The sequence below is a fragment of the Malaya genurostris genome, chromosome 1 (genome assembly GCF_030247185.1).
Source record: "Malaya genurostris strain Urasoe2022 chromosome 1, Malgen_1.1, whole genome shotgun sequence".
In the NCBI taxonomy this organism is placed as follows: Eukaryota; Metazoa; Arthropoda; class Insecta; order Diptera; family Culicidae; genus Malaya; species Malaya genurostris.
Genome location: NC_080570.1, coordinates 138,169,987 through 138,190,830, shown reverse-complemented (window position 1 = coordinate 138,190,830; position 20,844 = coordinate 138,169,987). Strand labels below are relative to the sequence as shown.

The 20,844-nt window shown below is 37.8% G+C and overlaps 1 protein-coding gene across 3 annotated transcripts in view; it reads left to right on the top strand.

The window, feature by feature from the left end:
• The window catches only part of LOC131425898 (echinoderm microtubule-associated protein-like CG42247), a 105,153-nt gene that overhangs the window by 65,085 nt on the left and 19,224 nt on the right, over window positions 1–20,844 (top strand). For all 3 annotated transcript variants that reach the window (XM_058588174.1, XM_058588176.1, XM_058588175.1), the window contains exons 2-4: window positions 6,323–6,508; window positions 12,926–13,437; window positions 13,514–13,663. In XM_058588174.1, the coding sequence (XP_058444157.1) occupies window positions 6,323–6,508; window positions 12,926–13,437; window positions 13,514–13,663 (848 nt within the window). The remainder of the gene's footprint in view (window positions 1–6,322; window positions 6,509–12,925; window positions 13,438–13,513; window positions 13,664–20,844) is intronic.

Sequence of the window (20,844 nt, the reverse complement as noted above, 5' to 3'; positions counted from 1 at the left end):
GAGAGGAGGAGCCTTATGCTTTCTGTACAGTGGCAGCATTCTTTTCTTCAAACATACTTCCTCGTACACCTTGGCGTTAATTGTGCCCTTCGTGGAGAAAATCGACGACCGCAAACCACAGGTACAAATTGCTTGTCAGACCAACACCTTCTGCCCAAACTTTTCCATCGCCACCGTGGTGTCAGCGTCGTCCAGGTCCTGGTACTCCGATTTCGTATAATATTGCGGTCCGGGCAGCGCTCGAGAGTCTTCCTTGGCGTAGTTTTCGTCGTCGATCAGGATGCATCCGTCTTTATTCTGTAGAATCCGGTTATACAGTTTTCGCGCTCTTGTTTTGGCCTGAACTTGCTGTACCAGGGACTTTTTCGGCACCTTCTGTTTCTTGTACGTTTTCAGGGAGTTCCGAACTTTGATCCGTTGAATCATCCCGATGCTGGTGTTGAACTGCTTGGCCAAATCCTGCGTCGACGCCGATGGGTTTTTTTCTGATGCACTCAACCACTTTTAAGTCCCGGCTGGGCTGGCTGGGACCCGTTTTCCTACCGGATCGGGGCAAATCCTTCATGGAAAGGGTCTTACCGAACTTCTTGATAATATTTTTGACACTGGTGTGGTGCACTTTCACCCGTTTTGCTATTTCGTTGTACGTGACACCACTTTCTGAGCACCAAGTGTGCAGAATTTTCTTTCGCGTTTCCGGATCAATTCGACTCATCATTGAAACGATAAACCGTACCGAAACCGCAGCTGTTATTGACATTTAAACAAACATGTCACCGCAAAACACGCTGCAATAAATTGAGCCATTTCAGAGTAATAACTGTTTGAATGTTGCTAACTATTTATCGATACACTTCTTATAAGCGCATACGAAATAAACGCACGGCATTCAGGATACCATTTTCACCGTTCGATTGACAGAATCTATTTCAACCCAAGCTCCGGGGAATAATCCTTCAAATGGTTCCGTCGAGTGTTTTTATAGAAAGATCATACACATGGAATTCTAAGGATACTCTCTGTAAACTGGATTGTACACACATAAATTTTATTACTGAATTTCGACGAAAGAAATACTGAAGCAAGCACCACCGTATGCTCGTTGCTATCGTGTCGGCAAAACGTATAATTACTGGGAATCTCAGCAATCGCAATTTTCGTTACTGACAGTTAAGACCGAAATTGTCGGAAAACGTTTTACTGATAGCCCAGGAAATGCACCCAGAAAAAAGCATTTGAATTGTCAAGAGACTTCAGTAATGGAGTGTACAAAGAATTTTTCTTTATTGTTTGAAATACACTGAGGTCTTATTTTACGCGAAGGATACGTTCCGCATAAAAAAACGCACAAAGAAACCGCGTAACTTCGGAAATCCGCGTAAAATCCGCAAAACTAAAGAATTTTTGTTTTGATGCCAAATGTCTTAGAAATTCATAAACGTCAAGATCTGGTGTAATCTCCAAAAATTAAAAAAAATAACCTTTTCTAAGTGCCTTAAGTATTGACTTAAAAAAATCGGGACAACTCCAGATTTCGACGTTTTATGCATTTCTAATACAAAACAAGAAAACCGGGTAATTTGGAAAATTCGCGTGAAAAACCGCATAACTTCGGAAATCCGCGTAAAAAAAACCTCAGTGTAATTAACACAAAAGCTAGGGTAGATGAAGAAATGTATTTTAATTACCTATTTACTAACCATATGCAGAACATAACATGGCTGAAGCATTTGTTTATAGTATTCCCCAATGTCTGATATCTAAAAAGGCGGGTGGGTAATGTCAGAGACATAACTGGATGTCGTGAATACGAAAACAACTGACATGTTCCTTAACACTTCCGAATATCAATTGTATGAATTATGCACGCATTCTCCTTTTTCACATTTTTCGCAAAAACAAAGAAAGCTTCACTTGATCTCGATTACTGTGAATTTCACACAGCGAAAAGTGCACAAATCTAAGCAAACTGTTCTTGATATGTAGTAAACTGAGGATATTTCCCTACGATTTGCAAACAACAAATCCTAATAGTTCTTTAGAAAACTTTTAGAGCCATTAGAACGGCTGATATTGTGCAATGCTCTCCACCGTTGTTTTTATCCCAATGCTAATGACTGGCAGCTGTGACGAATTCGCTCTTGTCGAAAGCGAAACTAGCTGTGCAGACGACACAAAACACATCTGCTCATAGGGGCGATAAAATCCAAACTGATTCAATTTTTGTTAAGAGATTTCCTTTTATGTGATTTCGTTTGTAGCTTTTTCACTAATGGGCGGTCCTAACGGCTATAAAAATAGCCGCATTCAGAATTTTAATGTTGATTATTTCATTTCGGATTTGCATAATTTATTGAAAGAAACTATCAATATGCTGAAGGGACTCGTTTCTAGCATTCAGAAAAGTCAAATTGCGTAATTCTCTACGACATTAAACTCTGGAACATTTTTCGCAAAAACAAAGAAGGCTTCACTTGATCTCGATTACTGTGAGTTTCACACAGCGAAAAGTGCACAAATCTAAGCAAACTGTTCTTGAATTGTAGTAAACTGAGGATATTTCCCTACGATTTGCGAACAACAAATCCTAATAGTTCTTTAGAAAACTTTTAGAGCCATTATAACGGCTGATATTGTGCAATGCTCTCCACCGTTGTTTTTATCCCAATGCTAATGACTGGCAGCTGTGACGTAATCGCTCTTGTCGAAAGCGTGCAGACGACACAAAACACATCTGCTCGCAGTGGCGATACAATCCAAACTGATTCAAGTTTTGTTGAGAGGCTTGTTTCTACCTGATTTCGTTTGTAGCTTTTTCACTGATGGGCGGTCCTAACGGCTATAAAAATAGCCGCATACAGAATTTTAATGTCGATTATTTCATTTCGGATTTGCATATTTTATTGAAAGAAACTATCAATATGCTGAAGGGACTCGTTTCTAGCATTCACAAGGACCAAATTGAGGAACTCACTGCGATATTCACCACTTTTCGGTACATTTTTCCCGGACGATTTGTTGTACAGCAGCAGATATTTTGTTCTCTTCCTTAGAACGCGTTCTGATTCTTATCACTCTCTCAGAGGGTAAATTTTGAAAAGGCACCCCACAGTAAAGTAAGTCGTATTCACGACAAAAATGGGTTGTATAGAGGTACAGTAAAGTAAATTCCGCATAATTCTTTAGGAGTATTATTATGGTTTTAAGAAGAACCGAATAGAAGTCTGGAATAGAGAACTGGACCCTGAGTTCAAGACCTAAATTTAGATCCAATAACAGACTCAGAATCCTGTTTCAGTCGCTGCTGGTTCTCGCCTTGGTGGCCAGCAAGCGAATGAGAGATGCGACCTGAGCGTTTGAGGTTTTTATTAACCACGCAGAAGGTGCATTCTCTCTCGCTGCTGGTTAACTCCCGCTGCTGCTGCTGGCTGGTCCTCGCGCTTCGATGGCCAGCAAGCGAATGAGAGATGCGACCTGAGCGTTTGAGGTTTTTATTAACCACGCAGAAGGTGCATTCTCTCTCGCTGCTGGTTAACTCCCGTTGCTGCTGCTGGCTGGTCCTCTCGCCTTGATGGCCAGCAAGCGAATGAGAGATGCGACCTGAGCGTTTGAGGTTTTTATTAACCACGCAGAAGGTGCATTCTCTGTCGCTGCTGGTTGATGATTCCACTCCCACGACGTCCGCTTCCATCGAACGCACGAAAAGAAATGATGGATTTTCGACCACGGTTCCCCTTTTATACGCATTCAGTTGAAGATATGTGCCTGACTATCTCAAAAACGTCGTCCTTGCGCGAAAAACCCAAGCGAAAGTAAAAAGTTTTCCGCGTTGTTTTCAAATTTTAAGAAAACTTAATTTTTGAGTTGTTTGTGGTTATCGCACACTGTTCAAAATATTATCCTGAATTCCTGATCATATTTTTGATGAAATGGTGAAAGAATTATGTTGCTACCATTAATACAAGTCGAGATATTCGCGATTAAGTTCTGCCCATTCTTCCATATGGCTAATTTTGAAAAGGCGCCCCATAGTAAAGTAAGTCGTATTCACGACAATAGTATAAAAGTGGATCCCTAGATCACACAACATGTGAATTTTGCTGTTTCACGAGAAATGGCGACGTGGAGCGATTCAAAATCGAAAATTGACATTGAACGCCAAGTGTCCTGCCAAATTTCGGTAGAAGCTAACTCACCGTTCGGAATCTTGGCAAACAAACAAATACAGCTGTCTATATATTTCTATATTTGCTAAGTTCAGCAAGTTATGAAGCCAATTTTCGGTAGAAAAATGCCCTTTGCCGGGATATCAGAATATAATTTGAGCGAATTTCGGAAAAGAGCATTTGAATTACTGAACTATCAGTATTAAATCGTGTTGCCGATCTAATTCGGCTTTCCATTCCTTTGCTTGGCAATCCTTATGGAACTGAACATATATAGCGTTATTGGTTTTGTTCAATTGAAGAGAATTCACGTGCACTAGTTTTCGTTTTGTTTGTTCATTTCAAAATCGTTTTTTTTTGTTCACCACGCTATCTTTCGACATAATGAATTAACAATCCTTTGAGCAGATCACATCTGTTCCCATACTATAAGTTACTGCTAACGAAGCTTTTAAAGCTTAGGAAGGTTGAAGCTTTAAAACGGATGCGTTCTCCTTCAACCCTTCTAAGTGTTTTTCAAAACAAAATACAATGCGTTTCCATCAGCAATACAACAATGGAAACGCATGTCAGTTTTTAGAGGATGGGCAAAATATTCACGTGCACGAAAAACCAAGATTCCTCATTTACGACACGCAACAAAAGAAAAGACAAAGAAAATCAAAGCGAAAAAAAAAACGAAATCACACTCTACACAATATGATCCATTGTCTTCCCGGACTCCGGTCTTCGGTTTACGTTAGATCGCAGATTAACGAAACAACAATATCATTAACCTTATTACGGGAAACTTCCGAGTCACTTTCGATCTTCGTGGAATTCACCACCCGAACCGGCTGAGGCCCAGAGCCCACGCAAAACGTTTCCATTCTCATTATTCCTAACGGTTCGGGCTAAAAAACACTACTAATTATTTCCCACTTCCGTCATCCCCACGTCGTTCGTGCAAACCCGCCCCCGTACAACCCCCCAGTTCCTAACGATTCAAGATGTTCGGCCCCGGTTCGGCTCTTATCGCAACGGGGACCACGAACAAACAAACAACTAACTTTAAAAAAAAACGACCAGAAACTTGTTTAAACTGTTTTTTTTTGCCTTCGTTCCTGTGCTCTCTTGGCTTACGGAACGATCCACTTTGGCTCTATAAAATATTGCTCCGTACGCGGGGGAACAACAAATTTCCTTTCCCCGGGTCAGTTAGGTCACGAGCCCAACCACGCGCTATCCGGGCTTCGGACATTCGGTATTGCAGCAGGTGACACAGTTGCTGTTCCAATTTTTACCCGCAAGAACCAGCAAGAAACCGTTATTTAGTACCATTCGGTGGCACTAAATTCTGTGCTGCTGCCACGGAATTTTACTCCACGAGCAAACCGGCAGCAATATTCAAGCGGGAATCGATCGGAGAATAGAAGAGAAAGAAGAAGAAAAAAAGCATCACTCGTGCGGTTGAAGTATCAGCTTGTGTTCTAATTTTTCCAGAACCAGCTGACATTTGCGGAACATCTTTTTCAATCGACTTACGTATTTGAGGAATTTACGTCAATCCGAGCTAGATTTAGCAGGATTCTAATTTAGGCTGCTGATAAATTACTGGCGTACAAAACAAATAACTTCTACAGTTTCGAAAATAAACTTTATCTAAAGTTAGAATAAGAAAAAAACCATTGACGACTCAAACGGATCAGGCCACAGATATTATGTACCTAGAATTAATGTTTCGAAATTCTCAGAAAGGCTGGCAGCACTGTGTAAGTGTAACTTCTTCCAATTAATACCAAACCGACGCGACCAATTACTGTGATTTAAAGGATCGTTTCATGTTTGTCGAGTGGCACACGGATTGCGTGTGACCGATCGTCCAGGCGTTATCGCGTGAGCTTTCAATATCAAGAACGGTTGTGTTGGCAATCTGTCAGTCAGTCAGTCAGTCAGTTACTTCAGGGTTAGCTAAAGTCCTGAAGACGCAAAAACGTTTCCAGCTTTTTCTTCTTTTTCTTCTTCTTCCAGTTTATACTCTAATCTCGGTGTGTGGTCCTCAAACAGCTCCGCTCTGCCAATATTTTGCACGTGATCCGTACTAACATATTTCTTACTTTTTATCCCCATTGCGCTCACACATACACTCACACACGCATACACTTATCCGGATGCAGCCTGCTAGCTATGGTAAGAAAAATGGCGTCTGGTACGCTTCACCGGGAAACCAGGGCTGGGGCACCGGAAACCGCCTGAGTCGCAAGCCATCGGTTACCGAAGTGGACAACATGCCGTCCGGGAGTCTCAAACCGAGTGCCGGCCGGGTCATTCGAATCATCAACAGTCACGATCACAGTGTTCAGGTGAGAGTTTGCAAACATTTTCTGTCCTCATTTTTTAGTATCGTTCTTTCTTGTTTACTTACAGTGTTTTAAGTTCATCTAAACATTAAAAACCCATATTTAACGATATTTGAAAAATACGTCGCTATCTTGAATTTAAAATTACTTCAAACATCGTCTATCGACATCCGTTCACGGACCTTGATCCGAAAACATTCCAGAAACCACATCTTGTGTGTTAAAATCACTTTAAACATCACATTTAGCACTTTTGTAATTTGTAGTCGCTATTCAAAATGCGTCTATTCATAAAATCAATTCTGAAAACACCCACATTGTATGATATTTTAAGAGTTTCCGTGCCACAGAAATCGTCATCTTGAATTTGAATATTACTTCAAACATCGTTTTTTCTACAGGTGCTGTTTGGTACGGTTCTGAAACCATGCCTACTCTGACATTTTGAAATTGCCTCGAACACAACTTCTTCCAAACATACATCGTTTTTAAACATATACTCATCGAACACGTTCCCAAATAGTCATATTTACCCCTATTAGAAGAATATTGATCAACCGAAAGTCAACATCTCAGGTTTTTCAATTACTATAAACATCGTTTCCGGCGTTGCAATTTGTCAGTCATGTCAAATGACCTTGACGGTACGGTGAAAGTGACTGTCAAACTGCCAACTATACCGATTTATCGGTACTTATACCGATTTTTGGACTCGATACAGGAATACAGATATGTTCCCTGAAAATACTGATGATTAGATTTTCATACAGGTAAATACCGATTTTCAGTTTCACTAAATCGATGTTTGATTTTTCGAGATAGATATTGTACAGATAGATTTTTCGGCCAAATACAGTTGGCAGCTCTGCACCATATATTGAGTGTCTGAGAGCCGATCTGTCAGAACTTAAATTATCTTGATATTACACTTGATTTATATTTTGTTCATTTCTCCTGTCACTTCTTGATTACGGTGTGACTTAATGTTAATAAACTTCGAAGTCCGATGATTTTTTCGCAAAGAATAATGAACTTTATCAATTTATGTTTATGTTAGTACACTCATTGATTTTTTTTTTCTTCAACAGGGAATAGGAGAATGAGAGAGAAAACAAAAAAGTCGCCAGTCTTTGACTGAGTATACTTCTACTTGCTCATAGAACCAGAGTTGCAATTTGTCAGTCATGTCAAATGACTAAAATCATCGTCAACTGTAAGCGCTACGGTGAAAGTGACTGTCGAGTGAGTTACTCGATAGTTCTATGTCCAAGTAGAAGTATACTCAGTCAAAGACTGGCGACTTTTTTTGTTTTCCCTCTCATTCTCCTATTCCCTGTTGAAGTAAAAAAATTCAGTGAGTGTACTAACATAAACATAAATTGATAAAGTTCATTGTTCTTTGCAAAAAGTCATCGGACTTCGAAGTTTATTAACATTAAGTCACACCGTAATCAAGAACTGACAGGAGAAATGAACAAACTATAAATCAAGTGTAATATCAAGATAATTTAAATTCTGACAGATCGGCTCTCAGACACTCAATATATGGTGCAGAGCTGCCAACTGTATTTGGCCGAAAAATCTATCTGTACAATATCTATCTCGAAAAATCAAACATCGATTTAGTGAAATTGAAAATCGGTATTTACCTGTATGAAAATCTAATCATCAGTATTTTCAGGGAACATATCTGTATTCCTGTATCGAGTCCAAAAATCGGTATAAGTACCGATAAATCGGTATAGTTGGCAGTTTGACAGTCACTTTCACCGTACCGTCAAGGTCATTTGACATGACTGACAAATTGCAACGCTGGAAACGATGTTTGTAGTAATTGAAAAACCTGAGATGTTGATTTTCGGTTGATCAATATTCTTCTAATAGGGGTAAATATGACTATTTGGGAACGTGTTCGATGAGTATATGTTTAAAAACGATGTATGTTTGGAAGAAGTTGTGTTCGAGGCAATTTCAAAATGTCAGAGTAGGCATGGTTTCAGAATTCAATTATAAATTATTGAAATTTTGATTAGAAGCGAGCAGTGCCTTATTTTGTCTGCTAAAAATCTCCGGTATACCGGATTTCCCTGTCATAGACGATGGTTTTGAAAGAGTAAACGATATATCAAAGATTGCTGTTGGAAGCACGCGAATCTATGAATATAAGCGTAATTATAACTAACGTTTCAGTCCTATGCGTAGCATGCTAGAGGTAGGTTGTTACTAGACAGCAAGACAAAAAGTGTAATAAAACGATTTGAAGCTTTAATTGGTATGCTCTGATCTTGTGTCATGCAAGCTCGGATGAAATTCCATGTTATGTCGTTTCGACTGAGAAATTGACAACTACCCCAGAGTGAATTTTGATTGCGTAAGATTAATTTCTAATGTATATAAGATAAACTCGATTGATAATCAGAAAAAGTTGATCGCTTCAACCGAAATCGCAGAATGATAGAGAAACTTAACGCTAAAAAAGAATTACTTGCATGCAAAACTTGAACACAAGCTTGGCGAAGAGAAGCTTAAATATCGAGATCTGTATCGCAAGTATGTACAAAGATAGAATTGCATACATTTGGGATATTGCTGTAATTTCGTCGGCTATAACAAACAATGTACGGAGTTGGTTCCTAATCAAGATCAATCTATTCTTCCTGGACTCCACCTTTCTGAAATCTCTAAATCAAAATTCTTTTCCAAGTTTATCGGTTTTAACCTAATTGTGGTCGTTCAACGGACATTCAGTATTCAAAATTGAAAAAAATATCAAACATAAATTTTATAAACCATTTGAAATTCAAAAATTGAAAATCATTTGAAATTTAAAAATAAAATAATTCACTCATAAATCCCAATTCCTAATTCCATTTTTAATATCGGTAATTGAACCCCGGCTTTGACCCAATTGTGGTCTTTCACCGGGGGCGTTTCCTATCTCCTAATTTCTTATTATAATTTATAAATCATAGCTCATAATTCTCACAATTCTCTCAATTCTCAAAGTTCTCATAATTCTTCTAAATAATAAATAATAATATTTCTAAAATTTCTCAAAATTCTTATTATTCGACTAATTCTGATAATAATTCTCAAAAATTTCGCAAAATTCTCGCAATTCTAATATTTTGCATTATTCTCATAATTCAAATAATTATAATTCTCGTAATTTTCATAATTCTTAACAATTCTCATACAACTCTCATAACTAATATAAATCTCTTATTTTTCATAAATCTCATGATAATTCTCACAAAATGTATAATTATCATAACAGTTCTCACATAATTCTCTTAACTTTCATAATCCTCATAACAATTCTCATATAATTCTCATAATTCGCACAATTCAAACAATTCTCATTCTCATGAATATATTCTCATATATTATAACTCTCGTAATTTTTATAATTTTAAAAATTTATTATTTTAATGCTCATCATATTCATTCATTCTCATAATTCTTCCAATTCTTATTGTTAAATTAATTCTCATTATGCTCTCAATTCTCACATTTCTTATCATTCTCATGACTAACATAATTTTCTTAATTTTCGTAATTCACATAATTCTAGTAATTTCCATATTCCCCATAATTATAATATTCAAAATCTTCATATTTCTCAACAATTCTCACATAATTCTCGTATTCCTCATAAATCTCAAAATTCTTAATATTCAACTAATTCTCTTAGTTCTCACAATTTTTATCATTCTTATGACCAATAATTATAATTCTTGTAATTTTCATATTTCCTAACAATTTTCACATAATGCTCATAATTCTCATAGTTCTCAAATTTTCATAATTCTCATAATTTTAATAATTCTCACAATTGTCATAATTCCGAAAATTCTTATAATATGCATCATTTTTTTCTTTCTCATAATTCTCATAATTCTTATTGTTCGATTAATTCTCATTATTCTCAACATTCTCACAAATCATATTATTTTTACAATTCTCATAATTCTCACAACTCTCATAATTCTCATAATTTTCATAACTCTCGAAATTCTCATAATTCTCTTAATTTTCTTAATTCTCATTATTCTCAAAATTCTCACAATTCTCATCTTTTCAACGACTAATTTTCAAAATTTTATTAATTTTAATAATTTTTATAATTTTCATAATTTCCATAATTTTCAAAATCTTCATAATTTTCATAATTCTTACAATTCTCATAATTTTAATAATTCTCACAATTGTCATAATTCCAAAAAATTTATAATTCGCATCATATTCTTCACTCTCATAATTCCCATAATTTTTATTGTTCGATTAATTCTCATTATACTAAAAATTCTCACAATTCTCATCATTTTCATGACTAACATAATTATCATAATATTCATAATTCTCATAATAATTTGCATAATTCTCGTAATTTTCACAATACGCAAAATTCTTATAATTCTCATAAGTCTCATAATTCGCAAAATTCTCAAAATTGTCATAATTTTCAAAATTTTAATAATTTTAATAATTTTATTAATTCTATTAATTTTAATAATTTTAATAGTTTTAATAATTTTAATGATTTTAATAATTTTCATAATTTTTATAATTTTCATAATTTCCATAATTTTTATTATCAATTTCAAATTTTCATAATTCTTACAATTCTCATAATTCTCATAATTCTCATAATTCTCATAATTCTCATAATTCTCATAATTCTCATAATTCTCATAATTCTCATAATTCTCATAATTCTCATAATTCTCATAATTTTCATCATTCTCACAATTCTCGTAATTCCTAAAATTCTTATACTTCACATAATTTTCATCATTCTCATAATTCCCATAATTCATATAATTCTTATTATTCGCATAATTCTTTTGACGTTCCTAATGTCGTTTTCGCTTGATGCCCAACCTAACCCTGTTTCCACACTAACTGCTGTCAAACCGTTTGTTTGAAGCTTGTTTCGAACCTAATTTTAACGTTTTTGAACTGAAAATCGAGTCAGTTTCGAACCTTGTTTTTATATCAGGTTTGTTGAAATCCCCGTTGCTAAGTGCGAAACCAACACAGTTTCGTGAAATGTGTTTCTTTGATGAAACTACCCTGGGTCAGTTTCGGTTTTCTCAAGCAAAAACGGCATAATTCTCGATCAGCATAATTCCAAAAATTACCGCATTTTTCGTAATTCTCGTAGTTCTTATTCATGATTCATAACCTAAAATTCCAAATTCCAAACTCCAAATTCAAAGTTCATTATAGATTCGAAATTCTATGTTTAAAACTAAAAAAATAAGCATACAAAATAAAAAATTGAAAATTAAAGAATCAAAATTCCGAATTCAAAACCTAAAACTCAAGATTCTCGATCAAAATTTAGAATTTCATGATTCATGATCATGATACAAAATTCATAATTAATATTCATAAGTCTAATAGCTCACCGTTTAGTCTCATGTTTTCGGATTCTACATTCTCCAGCACGATACAGCTTAGGGACACCTTAATAATTAAACGGAAAGTCGATTCCAGCAGCACCACGTGGTGTAACGCAAAGCCTTCTAGATTCATTAAATAAGAAATGAAAAAACCTGAACCGGTACTCCGATGAAAAGATTCGATTTCAACGGTAAAGCAAGAATGAATGAATAAAATCTCCCTTTTTCCCCTCCATCCGCGATTCTAACGTTTTCCTTCTACGCTGGAAAGCACCACTATGTCCACTAGGACAACAAAGAAAAATGTGGTCATGTGCAGAACCGGAAGCATTCAATCAAGAAATTTGCATGTCGACGCGTCTCCTTATTAGCTATTCAAACATTATACAAATGGGCGGCAAACTGGCGAAACCAGCATAGCTCGCCAAACCGAAGGGAACCAGAATATCGATCGGTGCCGCCGAATAGCACTGCACCGGGCAGCGGCGACACCTCCGACTGGCTGGTGGTTTTCGTTTGTTGATCAACTCCGAAATTCCATCGCACAGCCCTGCGAAGCACCGCGCACCGCAAAGGCTCGGTCGATTTTGGCAGGTGTCAGAAGTGTGTTGATTAATTTATTACCACTTTTGAATGGCACCAATTCTACGGGAACCGGAGCCACGCTCTTTCTGCGGCAGCCATTGCTCAGCGCGGGAAAGGCCCGACTTCCGGGCAACCTTGAGCTGTCGTCTTCCCAGCTACTACCCATACCCTGTACGGTGTCCGACAGTCACGAACTGCACAAAAGTTACGAGCCTCCGGCGGAAGAAGCTAGACAATAAATAAAGCATTACGATATGTGTTCACACGTTCCGCAGCGCACGTGTTTGGGTCAGTCAGAAAATGAATTTTTCTTTCGCTAGGTGGGCTGGAATGGTGCAATCATTTTCCAACTGGAAACGTACAATCACCGCTTCGATGTACCTCTGCTAACTAATGTTCGATTTCTGTTTTTGTTGTTGTTATTTAGTGTCGGGTGCTGCTTAATTTGCGTACATCGCAACCGTTCGAGGAGGTCCTGGAGGACCTGGGGCAAGTGCTGAAGATGATCGGCGCCAAAAAGATGTATACCAACCACGGTCAGGAGGTGCGCAGCTTCTCCCAGCTACGGAACGAGTTCGCCGAGGTTGACACGTTCTACCTGAGCAACACTCCGTCTCTGCCGATCGGTGCCCTTGGGCCAGGTGTAATCCCTCCGTCACCGGCACGTCGTTCCCGTTCCCGTCTCGGTGGTTCCGTTCCGGATGATCTCTCGAAGACAACGGCCCGTCAACGGGCCCGCAGCAAAAGCAGACCACGCGCACTGTACGCACCGGAAAACGAGCTGCTAAGGGCTTCGTCCGATTACCCGCTGCTGGACTCCATGAAGGAGGAACCGACCCGGATCACGATACGGGGTCTGCGCCGCACGTTCTACCCACCGATGCACCATCCACCGGTGGACAACGCGCCGCCGGATAAGAAACTGGCACTGTTTTGGGTGTAAGTGGAAGGGTTCCGGGTCCGGAAGTTCGGAAGTCCGCGATTAATTGGAGTTTATTATTTTTGTCAATTTCAGACACGGATATCGTGGAATCGATTCCAAGAGAAACTTATGGGTGCTGCCATCGGGAGAATTGCTCTACTACGTGGCCGCCGTTGCTATACTGTACGACCGGGAGGAGGAAGCTCAGCGGCACTACACGGGACACACGGAGGACATCACCTGGTGAGTAATCGGATGAAGGTTTTTTTTTACAATTTTTATTTCAGGAAAAATATCGACTATTTAAATCTGTTTGTATTTTGGTCACTCTCGAGTCACTTTTATAATGATTATTAGCATTTGATAACCAATTGCCATTCTTCGATCGGGCGAAATTGAAGTCATTTCGATGGGCTAAGTTCTTTTTCGGCGGAAACTGTTCTGTTGTCACGGTACCTCTGAAGTGTCTTTTGACTACAGTAGCAGTAAGCCAAATCTAGCTAAACATGGAAGGGTCTTTGACTTTCTCATGTGTAAATACTGTGTAATAACTGTGAAAATCACTCTGGATTACTTGTAGCGACTGCTTTATGGCCAGGCCTGTACTCATGCTCTCTACAGTCTCAGCCTTTAACTGAGGTTATTCTCTAGTTGGACCAGATAGATGCCGTGGTCGGTCCGAGAATAGACTCCGGTTTACCAGCGCCCTAATGACTCAAAACTCAAATTAGTCCCTGAAAATGAATCTAGCCTACGCTGACTAATAGTTTACCGATTAAGGAAATTCTCTCGTAGCCGGCGATATTAGACTTGTGATTTCTTATATCACTATTGAATTTTATCCGAATTTTATTTCGGTTCAAAAATTACAGAGTGACATTAGCAAAAATATGAAACAAAAAAAGAAATGTGCACCTAGTTTACTCAGAGATGGTTCAACCGATTTCTACAAACTCGGAAGTCTTATGTCCTATGAACTCATGAATTGCTATTAAACTTCATCCGGATCCGACTTCTGGTTTCAAAGTTACATGGCTATGAATGGTGAACATTTAATTTTTAAATGCGTGTTTTTATATGCTGATGTAAAAAGGAGCCTGTACTTCGAAACTAGTCAGTATTTCAACTTACGGTTCAAGATGAGTGAAAAGTTTCGAAATTTACATTGACCGGGAGAAGAATCATTAAATTACCGAAATTAATTACTGTTTCCAACTGTAAATCTTGTTAGTTGAAGGTCATAAAAACTCTATCAGTAGTACTTGTCCCTAATTGCTAGTACCGAAAAGATGGTCAAAAATTCACTCCAATTCAGGTTTACTCTCACAGGTGTAGGGAATATTTTTTCGGCATGTCGGTTACACTGTCGCGTATCCTGAGTCCTGCCCCTTCAAATCTTCCACTAAGCACGAAATTCGTGCAGTCAATCGCTCGCTTATTGCGATGGGAAAAGCTTCGGTTGATTTTTTCCTTAAAATTTTTTATTCACGTCAATTCGCGTACAAGCTACGAGTATTCCTTTATATGTGACTTTTAGTCAAGGTACGAGTTGTCCTCATGAATCGCTGGTCAGTTACGAAAATTACCTGATTACATATCCATTCTGTGAACAATCTATTCATCAGGGTAAACTTTGCGCTGAAACTACGAAAAAGTCCTCTGCAATAAAAAAAAACAAGTACTACTGTTTAGTCTAAGCTACTAATGCATTTAGTAATGAATGAAAATTTAACGCAAGAACATGAAGAGTAGGATGCCAATTATAAATGGTCATTTATAATTTCGTATAACGGTAGTATTCAAAAGTTTAGGCACCTAAAAAAACCCTATACAAAACTGGTCAAAGTTTAAAAATTCTCGATCTTGAAGTTTTGCACTCAGTTTAATACTGCGTCTCATGTTTAAGCTTGTGTACACTGAAGTTCATACACAAACGCAGTGTACAAGTTTTAAACTCTTTCGCAAACCTGAGTGTAAACATTACGTTTGTTGCTTCGCTTTTTCCCAAACAATTTCAACTAAAATTTCAGCAAACATTATCTAGGTGGAATTAGAAACATAAAGAAATAACGTAAGTTTAGAAAATAAACCCTGTTTTAACTCACGTAGCGGTGCAATGGTGTATTTCCCATATTATTCATATTCTCACATACATTACTATGGGATTCTTAAAAATACCTTGCCTTGATTCTTGATACACGAAGACTGGTTCAGGGAACAACATACAATACCTTAAAATTGAAATAACTTAGAAATCAGTTCTAATAACTTCTTAGATTAGGATTTGAGTCTTCACTCACATAACTGCTCGAAATTTCCATCATCACTTCGTTAATTTCAAAACTCAGATTTCATAAGGTCCATTTTGAGCACTATTTCCGGTACTTTCGAAACCGGAATCGAATTACCGGTATAGCCGAAGTTGATTAGTATGGCCAACAACTGACATGCCCTGCAAATTAGAACTGTCGTTCCTAATGACGGTATGAAATTTGGATGACTCGTCATCCAGTAATCCCAGAACCGGAAGTCGGATCCGGATAATATCTCCTTGTTTTCAAGTAGCAAATATCGCCCGTAAAACAAATTATAATGCTTAAAAATGCTTATTTAGGCTTTCGGTGCTAATTTCATTCCGTCGCTTGGATATATTGTAATGCTGTACAATTTTCAAAAAAAAAGTTGAACATATAATGAGCATCTACATCACATCTAAAACTTCAATAACCACTTGATCAAACAAGTTTTCATTCGACCGTTCTAGAGTGCGCAAACTCCATGTTCAAACATATGTTCAAACTTAATCTCACGCACTTATGTACAACTCCAGAAAAAAAAAAATGAACTTGCACACGTAAAGTTCTACACAAGCTCATCGCGGTGCATGTTTTCTTGGAGACTGGTTTTAATCCGTCTAATGGTGGGATGATGCCTTTCTCATATTACTTAAATTCTCAGAAATATTACTGTGATGTTCTTGAAAAAATAACTTCGAAATAGATTTGAGTCGAAATTAGAAGATTTCTGGTTTTGCAGCATCGATCAAAATGATGGTTTGATTTTTTAAACACGGAATACCTCTTATTTGGTCGTTTTGTTTGTGACAATCGGTTGAGCTAGCTTGGAAACAGAGTGTGTGAGTTCCATTTTGCAGGCTTTGACCACAATTTCCGTTGCATCCGGAAACAGGTTGCGGAAACAGGTATAGCCGCAGTCAGTTTGTATATGGGGCAACAGTGGTTTTCATTTGAGGCTACGAACATATATACATATGAGTGAATATTTTGTACAATTGTTCGACACTCGGCCCTTTGAATCTCGGTTTCAAAGTCGGTTTTCACAGTGATGAGAAAGACAAGCATGAACGTAAACGCGATTTGTGAAGAAACTGCCCTCAACCTTCGCTGGGTGGAAACGCGTCTCTTCCTAGAAAAACGGATCCAGTAATTTTTTTTTTGAATTTAATAAATTAAAATAATACATGAGAAATCGGCTCTGCTTAGCTTCAAGTATCTTGAGCCGTTTCAAATAATTGAATGAATAATAAAAATCTTTTGTAACTAATATTTTCATCACATTTTTTGTGAAAATCGGTGAAGCCATTTCCGAGAAAATCAAGTGAGTTCCGTTTCGGATTTTTTTATCACTTTTTTGGTACTTTCGGAACCGACAATTGGGAACCATTATAGCCTTAATAATCGAATTCGGTTCGTGTAACCAGTAACTAACATGTCCTATAAATTGCATTAGTTTAAAACCAAATTTGGATGATTTTTTCCCTTTTTTGCATCGTCGCTCTAAATAACGACTTGCAGTTTTCAACAAACCTTGTAACTGATCCGGATGAATTGCTCTATTTCGGGATCATAAGGCCTTTTGTTTGAGTCTAAGTATGTGAAAATCGATGCAGCAATCTCAGAGAAAAATTACACACAGGCATTACTCAACTCGATCAACTGAGTCGAATGGTATATGCCACTTGGTTCCCCAGGCCAATTTTTACTAGTAGATTTTCCAAATAATACCTTTCCATATAAGAGAGGCAAAAAGTGACAATATTCGTCAGACACACACACATACATTGCTCAATTTGACAAACTGGGACTAGTTTAGCTAGTCCAGTTTTCTATCGCTTGCATGCCTCTCTGTATGAGAAATACAACGTTTTCGCAAGATAAGACCAGTCACGAGTCTGTAATATCTCATCACGATAACAATTTACCATGTGTTGCATCCTTGAGCACAGAAGACGTTTTTTTTTTGTTCGTCCGAATTTCATGAAACCAGTAAAATAGGAAAAGTTTTAGTATTTTATAGTTTCTATAAATAGGATCACTTTTTCAAATGACTTATTTATATTAGTTTCTTACCTAGACCGCAGAAAGAGGCCGAACGTTGTCGTGATAAAAATTTACGGAACAGTGACTGATCGCATATCCCTTCACTCGATCGATCCATCTTGCTCGCTGCGCTCCTCTTCTTCTTGTACCAGTCGGATTTAGACTCAAGAACCATTTTCACTGGGCTGTCGTCCGACATCCTTTACATGCCCAGCCCATCGTAGACGTCCGATTTTAGCTGTCCGTACGATGGGTGGTTCCCTCTAGCAGCTGTTGCAATTCGTGATTCATGCGCCGTCTCCACGTTCCGTCTTCCATCTGCACTCCGCCATAGATGGTCCTCAGTACCTTTCTTTCAAAAACACTGAGGGCGCGTTGGTCCTCCGCCAACAAAGTCCAGGTCCCGTGGCCATAGAGAACAATCAGTCTAATGAGCGTTTTGTAGATGGTCAATTTAGTGCGTTGGCGTACTTTTCTCGATCGAAGGGTTTTTCTGAGTCCAAAGTACGCACGATTCCCTGCCAAAATACGTCTCTGTATTTCTCTGCTGGTGTCATTGTCGGCGGTCCCCAGTGAGCCCAAATACACAAACTCGTCAACCACCTCCATATCGTCACCGTCTATCAATATTCGTGATGGGAGGCGTAGTGTTTCTTCTCTAGAGCCTCTTCCTCTCATGTACTTGGTTTTCGACGCATTTATGGCCAGTCCGATACGCCTAGCTTCAGCTTTCAGCCCGATGTAGGTTTCCGTCATCTTCTCAAGGTTACGTGTTACAATATCAATATCGTCAGCGAAGCCAAAAAGTTGTACAGACTTTCGGAAGATCGTGCCACTCGTGTCGATCCTCGCTCTTCGAATCACACCTTCCAGGGCAATATTGAACAAGATACAAGAAAGTCCATCACCTTGACGTAGCCCTCTCCGAGATTCGAAGGGACTTGAGAGCATCCCAGATACTTGGGCGTAGCACATCACTCTATCCTTCGTTGCTTTGACCAATCGCGTCAGTTTATCCGGGAAACCGTATTCGTGCATGATCTGCCATAGCTGTTCTCGATCGATTGTGTCATAGGCCGCTTTGAAGTCAATGAATAGGTGATGCGTGGGTACGTTGTGTTCACCACACTCCTGGAGTACTGGGGTGGAATCATGTAAGGTGATTATCACCAAGTGATTATCACTTTTGAAAATTTGGAATCATGTAAGGTGATAATCACCAAGTTCTGTCACCACTGCTGAAAGGCTAACATCACTATCAAATGTTGGCATTACGTAAGGTGATAGTCACCACGATTTAATCACCTTCATGTCAAAATGGAGGTGATAGCAAACTAGTTATCACTTTTAGTAGTGATTTGATTTTTCGAGAAGTGGCTTTATAAATTATTGTCCGTTAGGCGAATTTTAAGCCACTGATATAAACATAACCTACCAAAATTGGTCGGAGAGGATATTTTTTTAATAAAATTGGAACTGATATTGTGTCAAAATTAAATACCAAAATAAAAATTAACTTAGTTTGTATAGTTTAAAGAATTCATAGAATGAACGGTAGTATTTATCAATTAAATCAATTCATATGTGCTGTAATTATTATTTGAAGGAATATCATTGGGGTATTCGTAGAGTCAAAGATAAATTGCTTTCTGGAAAAGAGGTAAGTTTATGAATGTAGACATCTCCTGTTGCACATAACGTAACAACATAAAAAATCTATGCTAACATTTTCAGTAGAATTAGATGGTCGTGACTTAGTGAGCGACATATCCGTCTCGTTCAATTGAACGAGTAAAAAAGATTAAACTGCGTTCTTAATTTTCTTCTTGTGAGTTGAACTAAATAAGGCAATATTTTTGGACAATTAGTTGCTGCTAATCATAGTGGATGTCCGGTGGGTAAAATTTCCAAATTGGAAGTAACAATTGAAAGCTCTGTGAATTATAATCGTATAGTGAATGAAAACTATACACAAAATTATTTAACGGATCTTTCAGATTCGAGAGGAATGCCATCAGTTGTAAAACATCAAGAAGATCTAACAATTCGTGTCATTTCAAAGCTAGCAAATTTATCCCAAAGAACTGACTGTGACATTGATTTCCATTGATAAATAAATATCGGCACTGAATTATACCAACAAGTTATTATTTGTTTGTGCGCAGTTTGCCATACTCGCCGGGCAATTTTTTTCAACGTTACTCTTCGATCCATACAAATCATCATTGATAAAAATGACTCGAATTAATGAAAAGGATTGAAAACTATACTGCACATACTCGCATATCAGTCCCATATCGATTTTGGCCAATTTTGAGTTAGCTTGAGGAATGAAATCTATCATCAATATACTTTCAGAAATTGCAATAAAAGTTGAGGGTTTGTTCAGTAAAATGTGAAAAAAAATATCAACTCGTGTCTGTCCCATATGCAAAATACTCGCATATCAGTCCCATTCAGTGCAAATTTAAATAATTTCATTTGTTGCAATATTGGAATAGTAAAGGTGTATTACCGATATTTCGAGTGATAATACCATGATTTAACATTAGGTAGCACAATAAATCAAAAAAATCGGAAATAAAATTTTAATCGTCTTTTTCTCGACATGCCGATTTTCCATATGGGACTGATATGCAAGTATAGGCAGTATAGGTATGAAAATTTAGATTTTAAAATATTATATGGGTATACGCCACTTTCATATGTTACTTCTCCTAATATCAACGGTATACGCCACATTCATATTTCACTCCTGAAAAGTTGACGTTTCTTGACAGGTGATAAATGGAGTGAAGTTGGCTCAATCACCGGTGATGGTGATAGAGAAAGTGATCACCTTCGGTGATTCCAAACATTCTGGTGATCACCTCTTTATCACCATGAGGTGATAGTCACTTATCACCTTACATGATTCCACCCCTGGATTATGGCACATCATTACGTTTGGGGAATATAACCTCACTTTTATCAGTACGTTACTAACACATACATACTCGGGTAACGCTGTTCCAGAAAACGTGACCCGTAGTGCATTAGATGGCATCAACCTAACCTCACTTTCCATGTTTTCCTGTATAACAA